The sequence below is a fragment of the Spinacia oleracea genome, chromosome 4 (genome assembly GCF_020520425.1).
Source record: "Spinacia oleracea cultivar Varoflay chromosome 4, BTI_SOV_V1, whole genome shotgun sequence".
Lineage (NCBI taxonomy): Eukaryota > Viridiplantae > Streptophyta > Magnoliopsida > Caryophyllales > Amaranthaceae > Spinacia > Spinacia oleracea.
Genome location: NC_079490.1, coordinates 23,358,306 through 23,383,480, shown reverse-complemented (window position 1 = coordinate 23,383,480; position 25,175 = coordinate 23,358,306). Strand labels below are relative to the sequence as shown.

Sequence of the window (25,175 nt, the reverse complement as noted above, 5' to 3'; positions counted from 1 at the left end):
CAGCGAGCGATGCTGCGCGCAAGCGTGGCTCGGCTTGCTGCGTTTGCGCGTGGCAGCTGCTCGTGCCTTGCTGTGCGATCACTCGTGAGGGGCGATGCTGCCTCATGGACTCGACGGGGCATGGGCGCAAGCCCATGGCCTCGTCTTGACCCGATTGATGCGTTTTGAATTTAATTTTTAATTTTTAGTTCGGAAACGATTTTAATTAATTTTAAAATTCGTAATTTAAATTGTTTTCTTGGATTTTAATTTTGAATATTATAATTATTATAAATTTTATTTATACTAATTATTTTACTAAAATTAAATCTTGAATTAATTTAAATTCGTTTAATTCAACTGAAATAAATTAAATTAATGGATTCGATTATAAATTTATATGAGCTTTAAATTTTCATTAAATTTGTATGTTTCCGGTTAGACTAGAAATACATTTTTATGTTTAAAATTAGTAAAGCATATGAATTTATTGGTTTAAGTGGGAGCATTTTTAGTTATAAACTCTTGATTAAGTCTACAAATCCTTTAAGGTTAAACAACTTGATTATAATTAATAAGGACTGAATAATTGGTAGATTATTGGTGCCCTTAATTAATTGCTGCAAATATTTATGTGATGCATAACGTGTTTTACTAACCAGCTATGTGGGCCATTCTTGATAATGAATGGGTGAATGGTGTATATTGTATATATACTGTTTTGCAGGTTATGGAGTGACTAGTATGGCCCAAATAGGATAGAAAATATGGTCTGCGCACCATTAATTTGAATGTAATTGGTCTAATGCACCAAATTTGTTTTTCAATTTAAATATGGTCTGCGCACCATCAAATAGTTGTAATTAGTTTAATTATAGCTTATCCTATTTGAAGAAAATGGCGCCTCCCACGGTGAAATTCAAGACGAAGTTACCATTTTCAAGACGGACTTTGAAGTTGAAGCTTCAAGATGAAGTCGGGCCATACTAGATCACATTTATCTTATGCATGCTTTAAGTTATTTATTGCTTTAAATATGTCTTAATTATGCATGAGATTGTGGCTTGATTATGTTGCATGATTAAGGATTTCAATTCACTTAAAATCTAACCAACATAGTAAGAGCCTTAAGTTCCAAACTTAAAAATTGAGTTAAAAGGTGCCATGCCAAAATAAACACTTGCTTGGATATCCTTTACATCAATCTAGTAATAGTTTTCGCTCAGCGAGGTGTTACTTATTGGTCCTAAAGGGGCAAGGTACACAAATAATTGTGAGTACATGTTAGTTTTGGTGAAACTCAACGATATAAGTAAGGAGTCCTTTTATGTCGTGGCAAAAATCGATAGGTTTACCTAATAAGTTCTTAGACGTACCTATCAACCAAGAGTAGTTTCTAGACTATTAGCAAAAGGCTTTTGCTTACCTAAAAGATTTTAGAATTGAGTCTAAATACATAATGTGCTTAATTCTTCAATGGATTTTAGGGTCTTGGAATCATTTTATTCACACCTGCCGGAACACATAACTTGAATAAAATGCTTAATGAACATTGAATTATGCATGTATGCTAGAATTTAATTTTATTAAGAGAAACTGTGAATGGTTATTTATTTGTTTATTCTTTTCAATGGTAGTTTTAACTATGGAAAACAACAATCAAAACATCATCATGGGTTCTGAGCTTATGGTCAAGCTGAACCTAACAAATTTTCTTGAATGGGAAGCTAAGCTAGTAGAAATAGTCAGACTCAATGGACTTGAGTATGTACTGTTACATCCCATGCCAAGCTACTATGCCAGAGACATGACCCCTGAAAGATTTTTCGCCTGGGATGCGGATCTCAAAAAGGTTATGAGTCTCATGCTGAACAATATCCCTGATGAATGGGCTAGAAAGTTTGTAGCTTATGAACCTTTTACGCTCATCAAGAATCTGAGGGATATCTGTCGTGGAAGCACGGAGGTAAGGGACCTGAACGTCCATGAGTTGATTGAATCAATGTCTGGTCTAAAGGTTAGTTCTCCCAACAGGTGTTATAGGATGGAAGTCCAAGAAACACATGTTCACCTCCTTCGCACTAAACAAAGGGTAGGCGTCCCACTAAGGTTCCATGTGGATCTTATGCTTTCATATTTCGATCGCCTAAGTCTGCTAGGAACACCAATAAGCGAAAGGATGGCAGTCTCTATCTTGCTCAATTCACTGCACAGTGGGTTTGGTCGCTTCAAGCAACTATACCTAAGTGAACCAAGAGAAGAAACAATTGCAGAATTTGTTCACCTTGTCAGAAAGGCTGAGATAATACTGGACTACGAAGCCAAAGATTTACTCAAGCCTAAAGGGAGACCGTTCAAGAAAAGTGGAAAGTCCAAGGGCAATGCTAAACCAAAGCAGGACAAGTCCACATCAAGCTGTCTTTATTGTGATGGAATAGGCCATTACAAAAGAGAATGTCAAAAGCTAAAGGAAGATCAGAAGAACGGAACATTCGTTCCATCTTCAGGTATTTTCGTTATAGACTGTATACTTGCTAATTCAACTTCTTGGGTATTAGATACAGGTTGTGGCTCACACTTATGTTCCAATCCACAGGGACTAAGAAGAAGTAGAAAGTTAAGCAAGGGAGAAGTCGACCTACGAGTGGGAAATGGAGCACGGATTGCTGCATTAGCTGTAGGAACTTATTATTTGTCGTTGCCCTCTGGGCTAGTTTTGGAACTGGAAGAGTGTTTCCATGTTCCAAATCTTACTAAAAACATCATTTCTGTTTCTTGCTTAGATGCTAAGGGATTTTCCTTTTTAATAAAAGACAATAGTTGTTCGTTTTATTTTAAAGAGATGTTTTATGGATCTGCTAGATTAGTCAATGGACTTTATTTATTAGATCACGACAAACAAGTTTATTAAATAAATACCAAAAAGGCCAAAAAGGATGATTCAGATCTCACCTATCTGTGGCATTGTCGATTAGGCCATATTAACATGAAACGCATGGAAATACTTCAAAAAGAAGGAATTTTACAACCATTTGACTTAGAGGATTATGGTAAGTGCGAATCATGTTTACTTGGCAAAATGACAAAGCAACCTTTCTCCAAAGTTGGAGAAAGAGCAACTGAACTATTGGGTTTAATCCATACAGATGTATGTGGACCAATGAGTACAAATGCTAGGGGTGGTTTCAGCTACTTTATCACTTTCACTGATGACTTCAGTAGATATGGTTATGTCTACCTAATGAAGCATAAGTCTGAATCCTTTGACAAATTCAAGGAATTTCAGAGTGAAGTAGAGAATCAATTAGGCAAGAAGATTAAAGCACTGCGGTCTGATAGAGGCGGTGAATATCTGAGCTATGAATTTGATGACCATCTGAAAGAATGTGGAATTCTATCAGAATTGACTCCTCCTGGAACACCACAATGGAACGGTGTGTCGGAACGGAGGAACATAACCTTGCTAGACATGGTTAGGTCAATGATGGGTCAGGCCGAACTTCCAATAGAATTTTGGGGACATGCACTAAATACAGCTGCACTCACTATAAATAGAGCTCCGTCTAAAGCTGTTGAAAAGACTCCATATGAGTTATGGTTTGGAAAGCCTCCAAATGTGTCTTTTCTTAAGATTTGGGGATGTGAAATATACGTCAAGCGATTAATTTCAGACAAACTTCATCCAAAATCTGACAAATGAATCCTTGTGGGCTATTCAAAGGAAACAAAGGGGTATTACTTCAACAATACATCTGAGAACAAGGTGTTTGTTGCTCGAGATGGTATCTTTTTGGAAAAGAATCACATTTCCAAAATGACAAGTGGGAGAAAAGTAGACCTCGAAGAAATTCGAGTCGAACAACAAACTCTAGAGAATGCTCAAGATGACATTCAGGATGAAACTCAGAGATCTTTAGAAGTATCTGGTGAGAATCATGGTCAATCTAGAGATGTAACCCCGCGTAGATCGCAGAGATATAGATCTCAACCGGAAAGGTGCTTAGGTATTTTGACGAACGAGAGCTATGACGTTCTATTACTTGAAAGTGATGAAACTGCGACTTACAAACAAGCTATGACGAGCCCTAGCTCCAAGCAATGGCAAGAAGCTATGCAATCTGAATTAGACTCCATGTCAGAGAACCAAGTATGGGATTTGGTCGATTTGCCAGATGGCTACCAAGCCATTGGAAGCAAATGGGTTTTCAAACTGAAAAAGGACAAGGATGGGAAACTTGAAGTTTTCAAAGCTAGAATGGTTGCAAAAGGTTACAGGCAAGTCCACGGTGTGGATTACGATGAAACCTTTTTACCAGTTGCAATGCTAAAGTCTATTCGGATAATGTTAGCAATCGCTGCATATTACGATTACGAAATATGGCAGATGGATGTCAAAACCGCTTTCTTAAACGGCGTTTTAACAGAAACTGTGTTTATGACACAGCCTGAAGGTTTTGAGGATCCAAAGAATGCTAAAAAGGTATGCAAGCTAAAGAAATCAATCTACGGATTGAAGCAGGCATCCAGGAGCTGGAATATACATTTTGATGAAGCAGTCAATGACTTTGGTTTCATCAAGAACGCAGACGAATCTTGTGTATAAAAGTAGGTCAGTGGGAGCAAAATTGCTTTCCTAGTATTATATGTCGATGACATATTACTTATCGGAAATGACATTCCTACGTTGAACTATGTCAAGATTTGGCTTGGGAAACGTTTTTCGATGAAGGATCTAGGAGAAGCACAGTACATATTGGGCATCAAGATTTACAGAGATAGATCTAAAAAGATGATTGGACTTAGTCAAAGCACTTATATCAATAAGGTGCTTGATAGGTTCAAGATGGCAGACTCCAAGCGAGGCTACCTACCCATGTCTCATGGAATGACTCTAAGCAAGACTCAGTGCCCAAAAACACTTGATGAGCGTAGACGAATGAATGGGATTCCATATGCATCATTGATTGGTTCAATAATGTATGCTATGATATGTACACGCCCGGATGTTGCGTACGCACTTAGTGCTACGAGCAGATACCAGTCAGACCCAGGAGAGGCACATTGGACTGCTGCCAAGAACATTCTGAAGTACCTGAAAAGGCACAAAGATGACTTCCTGGTCTATGGTGGAAATGATGAATTAATTGTTAAAGGCTATACGGACGCAAGTTTCCAAACCGACAAAGATGATTTCAGATCACAGTCTGGGTTTGTCTTCTGCCTCAACGGAGGTGCAGTAAGCTGGAAAAGTGCTAAGCAAAGCACCATTGCGGATTCTACAACTGAAGCGGAGTACATTGCTGCACATGAAGCAGCAAAGGAAGCTATATGGCTAAGGAAGTTCATAGGTGAACTTGGTGTAGTCCCCTCCATTAAAGGACCAATAGCCCTTTATTGTGATAATAACGGAGCTATTGCATAGGCAAAGGAGCCTAGACACCACCAAAGACTCAAGCATGTACTTCGTAGATTTCACCTTCTACGAGAGTTCGTTGAAAGAAAAGAAGTCGAGATAAGCAAGATTAGAACTGATGACAACATATCAGATCCATTGACTAAACCTCTGCCGCAGGCGAAGCACAACTCGCACACTGCAGCTATATTCAAGTTAGACTGTTAGGACCAGTCCTGTGACTAAGAAATGTCTATCAAGTGAACTTGAATGTCAAAGGTTGAAAATGGTCCCTGGTCGGAGTTTTCTATAAAATTGGACGCATAGAAAACGTTAGACGACTGGAATGCAAGATGACTAATAGTTCTGTTTCTTGAACTATGTGGACATGGCAATGTCGTAATCATTTGCATAGATACTTACTTTGGGAAGACTAGTATCGGACAGACCTATGAAACTTTACTGTAAGAGATGAAAATCTATCATAAGTAAATTTCATTAAAATTATTAGACACTAAATCCTCAATACCTGAGTGATTTAAGATTACTTGTTTGAGAATTGGTTGCTTTGACGTTGACCAACCGTCGCACCGTAAAAGGAGGCTATAAAGGCAACGCTCAGGTAATCACCTATCAAACGAAGTCTAATCTCAAGATCGCAAGATTGGGATTGTCCTCCCATAAATCGGGATGAGATTCTTAAAAGTTGTACAAGGCCACTCGGAGAGCTAGAAACTGTGAAATGCATGGCCGTGCTCGGATGAATCATAGGCTATGATTATCTGTTTATTTGATCAGTTGAACTCTGAAACCGAGAAACACCTCTGGACATAATAAGGATGACAACTCTTACCTTATGTTCAAGAGCAAGCATCGAACGACAAAGGAATTAGGTAATGCACACTTGTCCCTAAGGACAAGTGCGAGCTCGCAGCCCATTGCTGCGAGGCCCACACGCTGCGCAGCGTTGGCGCGCGCTGGGCCTGCCTTGCGGTGGGCCTGGCGCAGCCTTGGCTGGTGCGTTGTGGCGCGCTGGCTTGCTGGGAGATGGCCCGCCTTCGTGCTGGGCCTTCGTCTGGCAGGCCTCGTCCGATGCTAACTCATACGATACGCTTCCGATTAATTTCCCGATTCCGGAATTCATTTCCGATATGAACAATATTTAATATTTCCGATTCCGGAATTAATTTCCGTTTCGAACAAATATTTAATATTTCCGTTTCCGGAATTATTTTCCGATTCCGATAATATTTCCGATTCTGACAATATTTCCGTTTCCGGCAATATTTCCGATTCCGGCAATATTTCCATTTCCGATAATATTTTCCGATACGTACCATGTTTCCGTTTCGGGCAACATCTACGACTTGGATAATATTTATATTTCCGATACGATCCATATTTCCGTTTCCGGCAATATCATCTTTTCCGGAGCATTCATTTCTTGCCTGTGACGATCTCAGCTCCCACTGAAACCAAGATCCGTCAATTCTGAATATCCATAGATGGAGTATTTAATGCCATTAAATACTTGATCCGTTTACGTACTATTTGTGTGACCCTACGGGTTCAGTCAAGAGTAAGCTGTGGATTAATATCATTAATTCCACTTGAACTGAAGCGGCCTCTAGCTAGGCATTCAGCTCACTTGATCTCACTGAATTATTAACTTGTTAATTAATACTGAACCGCACTTATTAGACTTAACATAGAATGCATACTTGGACCAAGGGCATTATTTCCTTCAGTCTCCCACTTGTCCTTAGGGACAAGTGTGCATTTCCTTATTCCTTTGTCGCTCCATGCTTGCTCTTGAACATAAGGTAAGAGTAGTCATCCTTATTATGTCCAGAGGTGTTCCTCGGTTTCAGAGTTCAACTGATCAAATAGACAGATAATCATAGCCTATGATTCATCCGAGCACGGCCATGCATTTCACAGTTTCTAGCTCTCCGAGTGGCCTTGTACAACTTTTAAGCATCTCATCCCGATTTATGGGAGGACAATCCCAATCTTGCGATCTTGAGATTAGACTTCGTTTGATAGGTGATTACCTGAGCGTTGCCTTTATAGCCTCCTTTTACGGTGCGACGGTTGGTCAACGTCAAAGCAACCAGTTCTCAAACAAGTAATCTCAAATCACTCAGGTATTGAGGATTTAGTGTCTAATAATTTTAATGAAATTTACTTATGACAGATTTTCATCTCTTACAGTAAAGTTTCATAGGTCTTGTCCGATACTAGTCTTCCCAAAGTAAGTATCTATGCAAATGATTATGACATTGCCATGTCCACATAGTTCAAGAAACAGAACTACTAGTCATCTTGCATTCTAATCGTCTAACGTTTTCTATGCGTCCAATTTATAGAAAACTCCGACCAGGGACCATTTTCAACTTTTGACATTCAAGTTCACTTGATAGACATTTCTTAGTCACAGGACTGGTCCTAACAGTCTATCTTGAATATATCGTCAAATTGAAGGGACTCATCATTTAATACTAAACCAAGATTAAATGGAATATGAAAAATACATTTCATATATGATAAATGTTTAACCCTAATGTTTTACAACCATGGGCCTCAAACCCATCTTTAAAACAGTTCATGGAATTCAAAGCTATGCTTGATTTCCAGTGCTACAACGTGAGTGTTGCTTCTCACTTGTTGCATAGGTTTAGTTATCATGCTTTGCCAATCTTAATATCCTTTTCATCGAATTTTCGTTCTTCGAGATATGATGATAAGATCTTTTGAGTATGTTTATTTTGTGATCTAGTCTTTCTTGCTACATTAGTGGTTCTACGCATTTTGCAATGAAGAACCATTAAGTCAACAGACATGTGATCTTCCCAAGTTCAATGAAGAACTCATTAATATAAACAACTCTGTTTTATTGCTTCTTAGCCAATAAGTACTTTTACTTCAACTGTATAGGTTGCTAGTGATGCTTTATTTGGATTTACTTATCCAAGCAGTTCACAGATATGTGGAAGATTTTCCAGCTGTATCTCAGAACATTTAATATTTAATTTCCCACGCATCAACTCATGGTCTCCAATCCATGTTGCCATTTCAAAACACGATGCTCTATAGCTCGTCCTTGTCAATGGTTAACTCCAAAGGGATCTTGCTTGATCATTTGCCAGTGTTTATGCGTGTAGCATCAAAGTTTAGCATATCTTTATTTCCTTGAATCAAGAACTGATCCTATGTACCTTTTCAAGTACCATAAGTTTTTCTTGATCTCAATCTAGTTGATCTTTACTTAGATCAATAGAGATTGGTATATGTTCGTCATGCCTAAAGTCATACGATACGTTTTTGGCGATCCTCATATTATATCATACATGATAAATTCTTTTGCAAAATAATTCCCAATTGAATTCTATTCATGTAACTTTAGCTCATCTAGTTTCAGTAGATACTAAATCCAGCTAAATTCTTTGACATATAATATAGGTTAAGAATCTTACTTAGATCCTTGGATGTTTAACTTAGTAAATGCTTATACATAGTTCAAACATTCTTTACTTAGATTTATTCACATGGGTCGAATATCTCCAATGGAGTCTTTCGTGTTTGATTTAGTAAATACTATTACTTAATCCAAAACATTAATATAAGATCTCTGTAAATAGATCTTAATACCCAGTATGTACTAAGTTTCGCCAAGGTCCATCATTGATGAATTATTTCAAATCTAAGTCATTAGCATTTGAATGTTATTTCACAATAGAGAGATATGTGTGTGATACACATAGGACCAATTAATTTTATGTACTCCCACTAAACTTCTTATATATCTATAAGAATCATGTACATTTTATGAAACTAAAATACTTATTAGCTTCACTAAAATACATTTCTAATTCCCAATTGCTTGCTTAAATCTGTACTTAGATTTTATAAACTAGCTTTTCTTTTCAAGCATTTATTTGGATCCACAAATCCTATGACATACCATGTACATAGTTTCTTCCAACATTTGACTGAGGAAGATGTTTTGTCATCCAATTGCCATATGTACCAATATGCAATCATTGCTTGAATTATAGACTTAAGCATTACGATTTTGCATGAGGTTTCAACACAATCCACATCGTGAATTTGCTTGTAACCTTTAGCCACTAATCTAGCTTTGTGTGTGAACACAATTTCATGTTTGATGGTTTTTATCCTTAAAACAAACTTTGCAACCAATACGTGTGAAACTATTCTTGCAAATCAACAAAATTTCAATTTTGTCATCAAAACATTGAGTATGTCTTATGGCCTCTAACCATTTAAAACATTTGAGTCTATATATGGCCTCTAACCATTTTAGGGAATCTGGGTTTCGTCATAGCTTTCTTACAAGTCAAACTCATTTCACTATATGATAATAGTTTGACTGCAAGTTGTAGGTTTCTTCACTATCTAATAGAAGAATCGCATAGCTTTAGTGACTTGAACTCCATGTTTCTTCACTATCCAATAGAAGAATATCATAGTTCCAGTGACTTCAACTCTATGCCTACTTTGGGTATAGAACATCAAACAAATAGAATATCAATAGCCACTTGAAAGTCCTTTGAATATTTTGTTCTCCTTGAAGCACTTGTAAAGTCTTCTAAGAGATGTCTATTCTTTAAAAGCCACTTCTAAAGTCCTTAAAGAATACGTGTTCGGATTTTCTAAAGAACTTCGAAAAAGCCTCCAGATTGTCCGTTTATGTTTGTTGTTCGTCTCGAAGACTTTCGAGGTCTTTTTTCTCCCACTTGTCATTTTGGAAACGAATCTCCAAAAGGACATTATTTCGAGCAAACAGACATTATGTTCTCAAAAATTCGTGGTAGAAACAATACCCTTGTGTCTCATTTGAATAAATCACAATGAAACATATATCTATACTTGGGCCTTAATTTGTCGAATGACAAACACTAAGCTCCCACTGAGTTTTGCAACTCTCTAGATATATTTTATGAAAAGTTATTCTGAAATTACTTTTCAATAGCTTTGACGAATTTGGTTTAGTTTGGTGGTAGTTGAGCATTTTGTTTTAGAAATTATAGGAAAAGTCTTTATGATTCATCATTAATCGAATCAAGTACTAATTGACTTCGATTCTTCCAACTAAGATATGCCATATCTTATGGACCTAGATTGTGAAATTACAACACACAATCATTGATGATCATATTTGGTCTCAAGTAATCATCAACATGATCTAACCTAGATCTTTATGATTTCTTGCCAAGTGGATTTTATACTTCTGAATCTTTGAACTAGCCAAACAGATTCAACTTATATCACATTTGAGTAAATAAACCTATATTCACTCAAATCCATGTGAAATAATAAAGTCATAAAATCTTTCTTTAGCTTTGAACTCTATTGTCTAGGCGTTCTAACAATAGTTCATATCTTTTGTTACTTTCAACAAGTAAGACTAGTTGTCTTAAAATGATCTAGAAATCAATCATCTTTCAAAAGTCCATCAAAATAGAGCTTTTGAATGTTAACTTGTTGATATGGTCTAAGCAACAATGCCAAAGATTAGTGGAACTCAAATCAAGGGGTTGATTTGAACCTAGTAAAGTTCTTTAAAGAGTTGTTTGTTTTAATCAAGCATATTGACTCAACCTGTAATTGACCATTTCATTCAAATAAACAAATAAACATTGTTTTTGTTTTTCTGAATGTGAGTCTTTCTGTGTTTGAAGCAGAAATTTAGGTATGCTAATTATGGAAAAAAATAGCCATTTAGTTCCAGCCTTGAAAGGACTTAAAACAAACTAGATTACCCTACAGCCAATGTAGCATTGCCATGCTTCATTTCCCACTTGTAGGCCATTAGTGTAGCCTAGCTTCCATTATTTGAGTTATTACCGAAGTAAGAACCTCAAGCGGTATATGATACCAAGGAAGTTTGATTGCTAGGTCACTTCTCTTTAAACATAAACTTTTAGTTAGAACCGGAATCGTAAATTCCTTTCTTTTGTTCCTTTGTTTTTCTATTTCTTGTACCCTTTCTTATAGTCTTAAGAATTGAATTCTCTAGTGTTGACTTTTATACTTTGTTAGACATGTCCAATGTCATTTTATCAAAGTTCTTACCATTTATGTTGAATATTCTGTTTCAACTAGATGATCTTACCAGAAGCTTCTAAAGTTCTCTAAGCATCGATCTATTCGAATGTCAAGGAACTAGACTCATTCGAAAATTAAATGGAAAAAGGATTTTAGGTTGTTAACCATTGGTAAAGCTGAGCGTTTAAACTCAATGCTTTATGATCTCAAAACTACAGTGTATTTTGAATTCACAAGCACCAATTGGTTTGCCTTTCGACTTTGATGTTCGAAAACAACCATAAAAGTCGCTATAAGAAACGTACATTTTAAATTGCTCACTTTCTCTCATTTCCGTGAATCGTTCTTGGATTCACTACCAATCGAGGAAATTTACTGTTACCTTTCTAAAAGGATTTATTGCAGTGCAAGATATTTAATTATAAACAATAATTAAAACATTCATTGACACTACTACAAAACATACCCTTTTTGGACGCTTGGTCTTGGACGCCAAAGGCATTGATTTTGCGGGGGGAAAAATCCCGTGTTGCCACGACGCTAAAAACAGTCCACAACGTTGTCGACGCTTTAAAGCGTCGAAGAAACCGTACCTAATCCACGTGAGAAGCACGTGCTGCGAATAATACTCAGAATTTTGTGAAAATCAAATCGCGCTAAAACAGAAATTTATTTTTGAAACCGCCTAACATTGCCTAACTCCACGACTCATCCTCCCAGCCCACGACTTTCAAACCCTAAAGCTAGTCATCTTCTTCTTCTCGATCTGATAATCTCCAATCCTCTCGCCATTAATCCTCTCGCCCTTTTCTTCAGGTTCGTCCACCTTTAATCAGAAGGACGCCATTAATCTGCTCTATTTTTTATTTTTCGTTTTTGTCAATTTAGTGTAATATTTAATTTCTTGCTAATTTATTCATCTTCATCCTCTCACGAGTCACAGTGGTGGAAAATCGCGTTGTTAATAATCAGTTTTTGCGTGTTGTGGGCTTGAATTTCCAAGGTATGTACCCTGTTCTTCATCAAATTTTATCTTTCTTTCAAATTTCTTTGAAAATTTCAATATGATTGTTGTATAATTATGATTGTTGTATTATTTTTCAATTTTCTTTTCAATATGATTGTTGTATAATTATGATTGTTGTATTATTTTTCAATTTTCTTTCAATTTCCAATTTGCTGAGAGTTTCGCAGGGCTTGTTTATATTTAGGTATATTTCAATTTGAGATTGGTTATTTGGCTTGGGCTGAAATTGTGTTAGTGTGTTATATTTGGTTAGATATGCTGAATTGCAGAGTATTTTTATTTTCTGTGTATAATCGATTTCAAAATGCGGGGAGTGGGAATTATAGCAGTAGCAACAGTTTACATTGCCAAAAGTTGTCCTCAGTTTCTTGCCATTGGGATCCACTAATAACAAACACAGCCTAATGTATATTGATGCAAAGTTTGGGAGTTCAAGACTTCAAACTTCAAAGTATAGCCTGTTCGTGTCAATTTGGTTTTATGCAAGTTGGAGCTTTTGTCTTGAAATCACGTAAAATAGATGTTGGTTATCTTTTGAATGCGAAGCATGATTATTTTTTTAGTTGTTAAATGACAGTATATATACGTACACTATTAATCTATTGTTGTTTTTTATGCTTTGATTCATGAAAAGTGTGATTGATTTTATCCTTTGTGCTTGTTTATTGCTTAAATCGAGTTCTTATCACTCACCTTTGTATTCACTTTCGCACCCATAAAGAGGTGACTTCTCTTTGATTAAAGGTTAATGATTTACAATACATCTCAGAGTTTACATTTCGTCTTTGGTTTGCTTTACCATTGATTGTTGTATTTATATTGGAGATTGTTAGGCCACAACTAAAACACAAACGTCTTCTAAACTTTGTTTTAGGCCTGAGTATGCTATTAGTTTAGCTATATGTTTGCCTTCCCCAAAGTAATGATGGCATCTATCTATGCATATATGGTGTTTATAAGAAAATTCTGACATGGATTAACATGCGTCAAACAAATTCTCAAGGAGTATTCAATATCAGGCCTAATAGCTCCTGATTTTGCTGAAAACCTGAATAAGTATCTGTCAACACTAATTAATGTTAATCTTCTGGCTTTTTGATTTTTTTGGAGGTTTTTTAGGGTTTTCTTGCTTTACGATGTGAAATTGAGGTGGTAAATTGACAATTGTCCCTTTATTGGAGTAATATTGTGTCTCCTGATTAAAAGGGACTTGTCTTCATAATAGTCTCTTTATTAGGGTGATTTTCTTACCAGAATAATGCGGATTTACTTGAGCGTGTTTGACATCTGATTTCACGAGTTCTCGAAACATTCAATGTTGTTGGTTCTGGATGGGATGCTGTTTATTTAAAGGGTGCATTTTCAAAACTGTTTACTTAGTGTGCTAGTGATATTTGATATGCTCAATTGTTCATGTTCTAGTTGTTACTTATCAGGGGAATGGTTTTGTTCTATACGAAGTATCTACTAATGTTGGTAATACATTTCTTGTCCTGGTTGCAGACTTGTCCCTTCCTGCTCCGGGTTTTCACTAAGGTACTTTATCTATTTCTCACTCTTTTTGTTTGTTATGCTTTGCACTCCGGGAATTCCCTTTTTAGTGTTGTGTTTGTTGGCTGTTCTTTTATAGAACGCGTGAATTGGTGCCATTTTTTTAACTATGTTTTCTACAGCGTAGTTTTTTTGCATTTAGTGTGATTCTGTCTGCTCTGGTGGACATAATGTTGCTTGGTGTTGCAATAATCTTTAAGTTTGTGTTGCTTAATTGTGAAGTTTCTGATCTTTTAATTATTTTATTGACTAGAGGATCATTCATCCATCCTTGTGGAGGTAGGGTAAGGATAGACAGATAGTCATAGGAGGAACACAATTTTGATATTGAGAACCCTATTCACGTGGCTAGAGAAACGACCACTAATCTAATCACCCTCCTATGAGTCTTATGACTCCTATCTATGATGTTAGGTTCAATGAGAATTGAACTCCCAACCTCATGGATGGAAGGTGGGACTGTGAGCTGTACCAAACGTTCTTGCCTGATTCTCAGCATGCATTGCGTGAATGTACTTATATAATAGTTTAATACTTTAATATTTTAGTACTACATTCGTGTTGCCTGATTTTAATTTATTTTATTTTTTACTTATATGTTGGCTGTTTGTATCAATTTGTTGCTAGGTTCTTACTTTTCTTCCCTCCTCTTGTTTGGTGCTTGTTCCTTGAAAGTTGTTTTTGAGGCATACATTGTTGTGCTTGATCCTTGCCATTTGTAGTGATTTGAACAGTTGTGAATTGTGAACAAGGGAATGATGGGTTTCAAACTGTTAAATATATTAAGTTAGGGTTTGTTTTGGTGTTGTTTTAGGTCTAATTAGTCTCTGCTCTCTTCATAATTCTACTTGAAATTTGTAGATATGATTCGATTTTTTGACAAGCACCGTTAACCCCTGGTCTGATGTTTCCCATAGCTTTCAGGAGAATTGGATAATCAATTGGTCAGGTGTATGGTTACAATTGTAGGACGTGAGCAAGATTCATTGTATATTTGATACATACAAAGCATAGTTTTAGAGCTTTGGAGATTCTGTAGTAATAATTCTCGGTAGTTAGGCAACGAAAAAGAATAATAAAGATCCTAATAAACTCGGGCTTTAATCAATTCTGTTACTTTCATACTTTCTTTAGGAGGTAATTAGGGGAAGGGGGAGAAGCTGAATGGACTTCTGTGTTACACTTTGCATCTTTTAATTTTTGTCAGTTCAGACTTTACTCTCTTTGACCCCCTGTAATCTAAGTAAGATGGTAGAAATCTTTATCTCTGTTACCATAATTTGGTTGGATGTGGTATTATTAGCTGGCCTTTTTATTAGATAGCACGGGTATAGATATCCCTTGTCAAGTTCTTCGGTTTCCTGCAATCATATCCTAAAACAGCAGCAGGGTTTCTTTTTCATTGTATATGGACAGAGCTGATATGATGATCCTGAATTTGAAGTTACGTAAATATGGCCATGGAAGTGCAGGTGACTATATTGCGGAATCCATATGGGAGGTGCTTTTATGGTGGAATGTAGAATGTCAGTAATAAGGAAAAAAACAGAAAACTTGAATGAATTAGGAGGGACAGTTGGTGGTCCAATTGCAGTAACCTGGAATCCAGATTTCAGTACATGCCTGTAGTATGATTTTTATTTGGTAGCTGCTTCCTGCTTGCAATAATATTTTCTTTGTGAATTTATTTTTATTTGCTTGCAATATATCTTATGGATAATTTTGTGTCTTGATTTTCAGTTCGTTGCGTATTTAATTTATTTTTGTTTGTTGATTCAATTGTGGTGTTTAACTAGTTGTTCTTGTTGGTTTTGTGAAAAGTTGCTAAACAATTTATACTTAATGATCATGATATCAACTTGTTAACCCATCTCATGGGAAAAATACTTAAAAAAATGTAGAGATTATAGTTGCAAAATTATAAACCATGGTCAATAACTTTTGTTTTGTATGTTCTTTATATGTTATGAGAAAATAAGAGAAATATTATGTACAGATCACCCAAAAAACTAAACGAGAATGCGATGTTAATTATTTGCAGATTAATGTGGTTTAATCGTTCTTTTTTTTCTATAAGTGTGTTTATTTATAATTATAATTTTTTTTTTCTTAGACATGGATACTAGTTGGATTGACTTACAAAAAGGGGATAGCCGTTATTATAACGGTTGCATAGAATTTTTAGAGGTTGCAAAGGAGACTCTTCTAAAGGGAAAAACTCGATGCCCGTGTAATAAATGCAAGTTAAATAAATGGTTTGACTTAGGCGAGGTAGGAGGACACATTTTATTTAACGGTTTTTATAAGAACTATAGGCAATGGATTTTCCATCGTAGAGTTGAAGAGAGTAATACCTTAGAGATCCCTAATGATCAAGAAAATGTAGTTGGTCGAGATGATATGAATGGGTTACTAAGAGCAGCTTTTAAGGTTGACAATAGTCCACAACCCACCAACGAACCCCAAGACCCATCATTAAGTGAAGCTAATTTTGAAGATGAATATTCGTATGACATGCATGAAGAGTTAAATTTTGAATGTGAGGAAGATGATGAATTTCCATCAACCAATAACACCAATGAAGAAGAAGCGAAGTATAAACGACTTAGGGAAGCTTCTGATGAGGGTCTATATGAGGGGTGTACAACTTTCTCAAAGCTGTCGTTTCTATTGCACTTGTTTCACCTCAAGTGTATGTTCCATTGGTCTGCCGCATCATTTAATAAGTTGCTTGAGCTTCTATTAGACGCATTTCCTTATATTAAGGAGTTTCCATCGTCGTATTATGAAGGCATGAAGATAATGAATGATTTGGGATTGGGTTACGAGAAAATCCATGCATGTCCGAATGATTGCATGTTATATTGGGGCGAATTTGCAGGAAAAAGTGAGTGTCATATCTGCCACAGATCAAGGTGGAAGAATGTGAAAGAAAAGGAGGGTGAGAGTAGTGTGAAAGACAAAGGAACATGTAAGAAGGGTGTTCCAGCTAAAGTGATGCGGTACTTTCCTCTGATCCCTAGACTAAAGAGACTTTACATGTCATCTAAAACAGCAGAGGACATGAGATGGCATTTTGACCGCAAGGATGGAAATATCATAAGTCACCCGGCGGATGGTGAAGCTTGGAAAATGTTTGATAAAAGATATGATGAATTCGCCAAAGATCCTCGTAATGTTAGATTGGGTCTAGCAAGTGATGGCTTTAATCCATATCGTTTGATGAATACTAGTTATAGTACATGGCCGGTGATCCTGATTCCTTATAATTTGCCACCGTGGCTTTGTATGAAGTCGACATCATTTATTTTGTCTGTGCTTATTCCGGGGAAACAGGGTCCTGGTATGGATATTGATGTGTACTTGCAACCATTAATCCATGAGTTAAAATTGTTGTGGGAAGGTGTAGATGCCTTTGATGCTTATAGCGGAAAAAATTTCAAGATGCGAGCAGTCTTACACTCCACTATAAATGACTTTCCAGCATATGCTATGTTGTCGGGTTGGAGTACAAGAGGTTATAAAGCTTGCCCTTCGTGTGTTGATTCTACTCATTCTTATAGTTTTGGTGGTAAAATTGTCTACCCTGGGTGTCGAAAATGGTTACCAGTTGACCATCCTTATCGTTCTCAAACAAATGAATTTGATGGGACAGAGGAACATGGTCTTGCTCCGGTTCGTGTAAGCGGGACAGAAGTTTTGAAGCAACAAGAAAAAGTTAAGTATGTGTATGGAAAGTCAAAAGTTGTTCAGAAAAAAAGAGGGAGACTAGAAGATGATGAACTTGATGATGATGATGATGATAATGATGATAATGACCAGGATGAGTCTAATCGTGTTCTGTGGAAAAAGAAAAGTAAGCTTTTTGAATTAGAATATTGGGAACATAATCCTCTTAGACACAACTTAGATGTTATGCACATTGAGAAGAATGTATGTGACAATTTCTTAGGAACTCTTTTAGATATGAGCAAGAGTAGAGATGATAAGAATGCTAGATTGGCCCTTAAAAAACTGAACATAAAATCTCATCTTTGGCCTCAATCTCATCCAAGTCGTGTTAACGACTATTTGCCTCCGGCTGCATACACTATGTCTAAAGAAGAGAAAGAAAGATTTCTTACAGTCCTACAAAATCTTAAAGTTCCTGATGGGTATGGATCTAATTTGCAAAGGTGTGTGAATTTGAAGCAACGAAAACTTATTAATCTGAAAAGCCACGACAATCATATGCTCATGCAAGATGTCCTTCCTGTTGCTTTAAGAGCATCTAATGCTACAAAAGTAATTGATTTGCTCGATGAATTGTCGTACTTTTTCAAGAAGATATGTTCAGCTGCTATTGAAAGAAGTGAATTAGATACCATTCAGTCGAAGCTTGTGTTGACTCTTTGTAAGATGGAGAAAGAGTTTATGCCAACTTTTTTCACAATCATGGTGCATCTACTAATTCATCTAGTGGAGGAGGTCAAACTCGGTGGACCTGTTCATTATAGGTGGATGTATCCCATTGAGAGGTCAATATCTTAAACTTCAATATTTTTTTAATCATTTTAAAATAAGAATACATCGCAATACTTGTCTTATTCTTTCACGTTCACAATCCTGTTCATTATATTTCAAGGTATTTGGCCTTTTTGAAATCTCATGTAAGCAATAAAGCGCAACCAGAAGGATCCATAGCTGAAGGGTACCTTTTATGGGAAACAATTGCTTTTTGTTCGAGATATTTAGAAAGTGTCGAGACCATATTCAACAGACCGAAAAGGAATGAAGATGGTGTTCCAGACATCAACAACTATTTATATGACTCTGCTGGTCGTGTAGTGGGGATGAAAAAGAATGTCCGTGTTGATGACAAAAGTTTAAAGCAAGCACATCGTTATGTTTTGCTTCATTCAGATGAGATGAAACCGGTGCTTGAGTAAGTAGTGTCATGGGTTATTTTAGAGCGTATCGGTCATTACTGTTAGTAATTCGAATTTTTTTATTTCTAAAGGGCCTTCCTACAAGAAAAACGGCAAGAGAATCAAGTTGAAGAAGTTCAAGAAAGTCGGTGGATAATCAATGAATTTTCCGATTGGTTGCTAAACAAGGTCATATGCTTTTAAATTTGGGATTTCCTTATTTATTTTTTATATTTACCAATCTAAAACTTATGTTTTTCGAATTATAGGCCAATGACCTAGATGATAGCACAAAAGAAGGAAAATTAAGAAAAGCCTTGGCCTATGGTTTAAGCAATCGCGGCAAAAGGATGAAAAGTGTTATTATCAATGGCTATAAGTTTGACACCGTGGACCGTGAGCGATCTCGAAAGACTCAAAATTCCGGAATTATGGTAGAAGCTGATGGCCAAGAGTATTACGGGAAACTTAATGAAATATTAGAACTGGATTATTATGGTTCTTTCAAGGTTCTAATGTTCCGATGTGACTGGGTTGATGTACGGAGGGGTGTCAAAACATACACGAACGGTAGAGTTCGTGTCAATTTCTCAAAGTTGATGCACACTGGTCAAAATTTGGATGATGATCCATTTATTTTCTCTTCTCAAGCAAAGCAAGTTTTTTACATTGAGGATGAGATACAAAAAGGATGGCTTCATGTTATTAAGACTAAGCCTAGGGACTTGTTTGATATTCCGGATGATGAGCTTCTAAATGATAGTGTTTTGGATTTATAGAATTCTTTGTCATAGTTTATAGAGTTCATTATTTTTCTTTTGGATTCGAGTTATGAACTTCTTTTTCACCGTGTAAAATGATATTTCATTTAGTTATACTAATTTCAGTTAAACGTTGTCATTATATTTATATTACTTATTGAATGGTGTTTTGCTTATCTGTTTTATGAGATTTCCTTTTCTATTTCGTATCCTGCTTAACTGCTACAGCTCTTTATTTAACACAAAACTTGACTTATAGCTGACATGTTTTTTTTTGGCTTATGCAGAACACAAAGAAGTGCTTTTAGTTTTGGGGATGAACTTGTAGTACCTGATCAACTCTGAATCTAGAAGTAAGTCTTTCAACAGATTCTTGCTGCTGCCTTGCTGTGTTACCAACTTTATAACACTTGCTTTGATCTGGATAATAGTTTCTGTATTTTACAAGTCAACGCCCTAGAAAAACTAGGGTTAAGCCTCCTCCATAATGGTTTTCTGATGCGCACAGTCTACTTTTGAGTAACCACTAGTGTCCTGTTGTGTGGGCTTTAGTGACTTCTATCAGTTGAGTGTATTTTTGATTGTTTTATCGCTGAGAAATCAAATTTGGATGAGAAATTGGATGCGTTGGAGTCATTTATAAAGCCAATCTCCATTGAGTAATAACTGGTGTTCTATAGTGTGGGCTTTAGTGAGCTGCTATCAGTTGAGTGTATTGGTTTTTTATCGCTGACATATCAAACTTTGATGAGAAACTGGATGTGTTGGAGTCATTTATAAGCCAATCTCCATTTCTGTTTGTTAACTTGAGTATAATATATGAGTTAGGACTTAGGAGTCCTGGGACTGGCAATTTTAAAGTGATTTGACATCAAATTTGATTGAAGTAATCAACTACTGTGATTGAAGTGATCAAAATATTATAGTGATGGGACTGGCAGTAAGCCTAGATTTTCTTATGATTTGGATGTATTTGCTGAAATACTGAAATCATATTCTGGACGATCAACAAGATTTGTTGCTAGTTTGTGTTTAGTAACTCTGTTTAAAGCTCCAGGTTTGAGTCGTGGAGTAAGTTTGTCAGAAAGTTACTTGCAAGCATCCAATTCAGTAAAGAAGCCATTCACTTGCTTTGATCTGGATAATAGTTTCTGTATTGAATGTGGATTATTATGATGTTTGCAGAAGCTTCCCGAGACTTTCTAGGGGCAGATTAATACATGTTCTTTATGTTTAAATCCGGAATCACAATAGAGGAATCTTATCTGCATTCTTGATTGTGGAAGAACTAATAACTAATTCATTCATTTCTTTTTGGCAACGAGGTTGAAATTACATGTGCTTCTTGCATATTTCGTTCTTCTTTTCTCTTAAGCTCTTTTGCTTCTGTTGGATAGTGAAATGATCAATAGATTCTTACATGGCCAGTGTCATTGCATGGTGCATTGAGCTTGATTTTGCATATAGGTCATTGCTGTTTATTTCAACGTTAACTGTTTATATTGTGTGTTGAAGAGTTTATATGCTCAAATTAAATGTTGAACTTCATTATATGCCATACACAGCACTTCCTCCAAGGGTGCCCCCTTGTTTTCATTGATTCTTTTGCCCTGTTTTGCCCTGGTTGATGGTTCTGTTAGACCTGCTATATTTTATCTGATTAGAAGTAAACATTTGTTAAGTTTCTGCCTGTTGTTTATGTAATTGGTTTTAATTCCTGATAGTTATGCAGAATTTCATGAGTTCTAACTGTCAGTTTAGAGTTCTTGAACAAAGAGGTAGAATATTGTGGCTATGGTAGCCGTCATCATATCAGGCAAATTAGAATATAATACCAGCTATAGGCCTAAAAAAATGAAGTTGAACTGGGGTGGGATTGCATGTGTAAGAGCTGGTTCTCGACTAGCTGTGAGTAGTACAACCAATTATCTTGTCAATCATGCTAGCTATATACATATTCTCTTCTGAGCTCCTATACCTGCAACAACCATATTAGAAAAATACCTCTCCTTTCTCTTTGCCGGTTTCATCATCCAGATAATGCAATTGATAATTTGATTACTTACAAAATACTCCTTCAAATCAATATAATGCAATATCATTTGATTACTTACAAAATACTCCTTCAAATCAATATAGAGTCATACTATAGATTGTTTCTAGAAATGCAATGTTGTATCTACAGTCTGCACTCCTGCTTCTTCTACTTTTCTTCACAGCTCTTTGCACTTCTACCAAATGCTTCTACTAACACCCAAACACTGCAAAACCAGACTCTAAACTTCCTGTGAGAAATGGCATGAGAAGAACAGGTGGGAAAGAGTTTCATCGGCCAACTGACATAAGCCACAGTTGCCAACAATACTCAAATTCCACTTCAGTAGTCTGTCCTTTGTTGCTAATCTATTCTGAACAGCTGGTCACTCAAAGGCTCACTTCCATATAATTTGTTTTCATTATTTCCGTTGTTCTGATTTGTTCATTTTAGTTGTTTCCATTAGTTCAGTTGTTCATTTGTCCATTTCAGTTGTTTTCATTAGTTCAGTTGCCTTGCTTGCTAATATTCTGTTTTTTTGTGACTTGTCTTGCAGTTGCTACATAGTAAGGATGACTTATCGCAAGAGGGTTAGAGTCAAAATTGAAACAGATGCTACTGGATCAGCATCAAATTCGCTACCATCACGTACCTCATCTTTGAGTGAAGATGCATCACAGCCAACCAAAAAGCATGCTACTCAATCACAACCATCTGAGGTTCCTAAGTCTGTTAGATTTGGACCATTCTCTCCACCAGGTACCACTGCATCGATGGTTGCACCTCCATGTCCGAGTACTGCTAAAAGTGCACAGCAAGCTATATGGAAAACACCACCTACTGGATCAACATCAAATTCACTCGAGGCATCAACTGGAAATAAAATTCCACCTAAGATTACTTCCAAGATTTCAATTCAACCTATTATCCCTCCTTCAAAACCAATGAAATACCCTTCTCCTTCCTCCGGTCAGAACACACCTAATATTCAATCTAGTATCCCACCTTCAAAACCACCGAAATACCCTTCTCCTTCCTCCGGTCAGAACACACCTAATATTCAACCTAGTATCCCACCTTCAAAACCACCGAAATACCCTGCAGAAGGTATTCAAGAACCAAAAGGGAACTCAAAAAATCGAAGTCCTTACGGCAATATCCAGAATGGCGTGATAATGTAGATTTTGATGACAAGGAAGAGGTTATGACCATCGGTAAGTTCAATTTTTAACCATTAGATATAGTTTCCCTTGTCCTTATATCTTAAAGTTTAATAAAAGCATCTCATGATAATCGTAATGTTTTTAGAAGTTAATAATAGTCCATATTAAATGATTTCCTGATTTCCTGATTTCCTGATTTTTGTTTTAAGCTCAACCGATTTCAGAAAAACGACCTGTTGGTGAATAAGAAGAAATAAAATTACAGAAAACTAAGTTTAGTATTAGGTATCAAAACATTGCAACCGTTATTCAAGTGTATCTTATATGCTAACTTAAATAAGACGACAATTTACTTGTCAGATAGCAAACAAGCAAACTGATTATACCTCTCGCGTTAAATGCAAGCAGAGATTATCATTGAATACATAGACTATCATCAATTTATATGATTGCTTTAATCGTGGGCTGTTTAAAGATGTCTGAACTCTTTTTATGCAGATTCTAAGGGTAATTATGGAGTGGCCAGTGGTCCTATTCAGACAATCGATGTCTGGAGTAACAATGGCATCAAGTACTTTGTTGAATTCAATGACTTGTGTCAACCGCTTAGGAAAGGTGGACAGATCTTGGTCAGATTCATTGGGAGCCTTGCAAAGATGGAGGCTTACTGTCCAGTTGGATACAAGAACTGGAAAAAGGTCGATGCGGCTCTAAAATCTAAATTGTTACAAGAGATAGATGTAAGTATAATCTTAGGAAATCATCTGCTTCAATTTACTTAAAAGAGACCTATAAACTGCAATAAACTTGCAAGAACCACCTGCAGAAACAGAATGAAAAGGACACAGCAACTAGGAAAGAGAGCTTGATTGATTTAATTGATAAAGGTTCATACATAAATCAGTAGCTTGAGGCCACTATTCTCCAAGTTAGTAACTTTAGGTTACAAGTCTCTTAATTGTACTGCAAACTCCTTAACTACTGCTCTCTTCTTTCTTCCTCTATTTCCTGTGCCTCTTGCTGCCCTTTGTTATGGCTGTTGTTCTGCAGGTCTGCTGTTATATGTTGTCCCCTCTTGTTTCTTCTGTGATAGACTATGTGAGTAGGTGGCTTGGTGGTACGGCCTGTACGGTCCATCACATAAACTGAATTGATACTCCCATGAAATGCATCTGTTTCGTTTTACTTAATTAGACCTATAAACGTCAATAAATCATCAGATTATTCAATGTTGAAATGCATCATTCACCCACAAAAAGTAAATACCAAGTATTATTGGAAATCAGCAGCACCTGAAATATGGTTGGAAATTTGAAATATGATTGAAAACCAGCAGTCTGACTTGATTCCTATGCTGATTGTGGTAAATCATTTTTTGCAGGATCGCTTTGTTATTCCTGATGGTCCAGTATACGTCACACAAATTCTCAAGCGTGCCAATAAAAGCTGGAAGCAGTATAAATACTCTCTCAAGAAAGATTACTACAAACCAGAGGAGAAAACAGAAACACAGATGACCACAGAAGCAGTTCCGCAACATGGAATTAGCAGTAAGGAGTGGATAAAGTTGGTTATATTTTGGTATTCAGATGAAGGGCAAGTAAGTACCATGTTTTTAATTGAAGTTTGATTAATCTTTGTTTATTGTTTTCTTAATAAATCTCTTTGAATGTGAGTGCAGAAATTGTCAGAGTGTGGAAAAGAAGCACGAGCCTCCCAAACTCAATTTCATAGATCTGGTTCTAATAGCTATGCGAACCAACAAGCTGATTATGTACAAATCATTAATTCTTTTATTTATTTCATGATGGTGTCATCTTTCTAGATTTTCTTTAATACTTCTTACATTGCTACTCATGTATAGGAAGACGAGCATGGAGTAAAAATGAGCTTATTAGCCCTTTGGATAAAGACTCATACGGGCAAGGACGGGACCTTTCTTCCAAACACACTCACTGAAGATTTTGTTGTATGAGTCCATATTATTAAGCTATTTGATTTAAATACTTGCAGTCCACACTACACTAAATGTGTTTCCGAAACAGTTTCTGAAATTAATCTTGCATTGTTATCCTATTTTTTTTGTGCAGGATGATGCAAAGGCCATGGTTGAATCGCTGAAGAATGTAGACCCTTCTAAGTCTCAACAAGAACTCGAGAATATTGCCTTTGAGGACACTATGCATGGTGGAAAGGTACCAGAACGTCCTGTTGGTTACGGACTTGGAGTTCGAACGAGCGACGTTTATGGAGTGCAGGGTGTGCTAAGGAAGAATGGGTATGGAAAA

The 25,175-nt window shown here is 36.4% G+C and overlaps 1 protein-coding gene across 1 annotated transcript; it reads left to right on the top strand.

Moving 5' to 3' along the window:
• Positions 1-15,429: 15,429 nt before the first annotated feature.
• LOC130471395 (uncharacterized) lies at positions 15,430-19,707 on the top strand. The gene is made up of 4 exons (XM_056841479.1): positions 15,430-15,547; positions 16,135-18,538; positions 18,646-18,937; positions 19,198-19,707. Exons 1-4 carry the CDS (start codon positions 15,430-15,432, stop codon positions 19,705-19,707), a joined length of 3,324 nt encoding a protein of 1,107 aa, XP_056697457.1.
• The last annotated feature ends 5,468 nt before the right edge of the window (positions 19,708-25,175 follow it).

What these genes read in the sequence shown, in the direction of transcription:
- LOC130471395 (XM_056841479.1), top strand. Translation starts at nt 15,430, where the DNA reads ATGGACAGAGCTGATATGATGATCCTGAATTTGAAGTTACGTAAATAT. An exon ending in TGGATGTATCCCATTGAGAG is followed by an intron (nt 18,539 to 18,645) that starts GTCAATATCTTA and finishes TTATATTTCAAG; the next exon opens with GTATTTGGCCTTTTTGAAAT. An exon ending in ATTCAGATGAGATGAAACCG is followed by an intron (nt 18,938 to 19,197) that starts GTGCTTGAGTAA and finishes TTCGAATTATAG; the next exon opens with GCCAATGACCTAGATGATAG.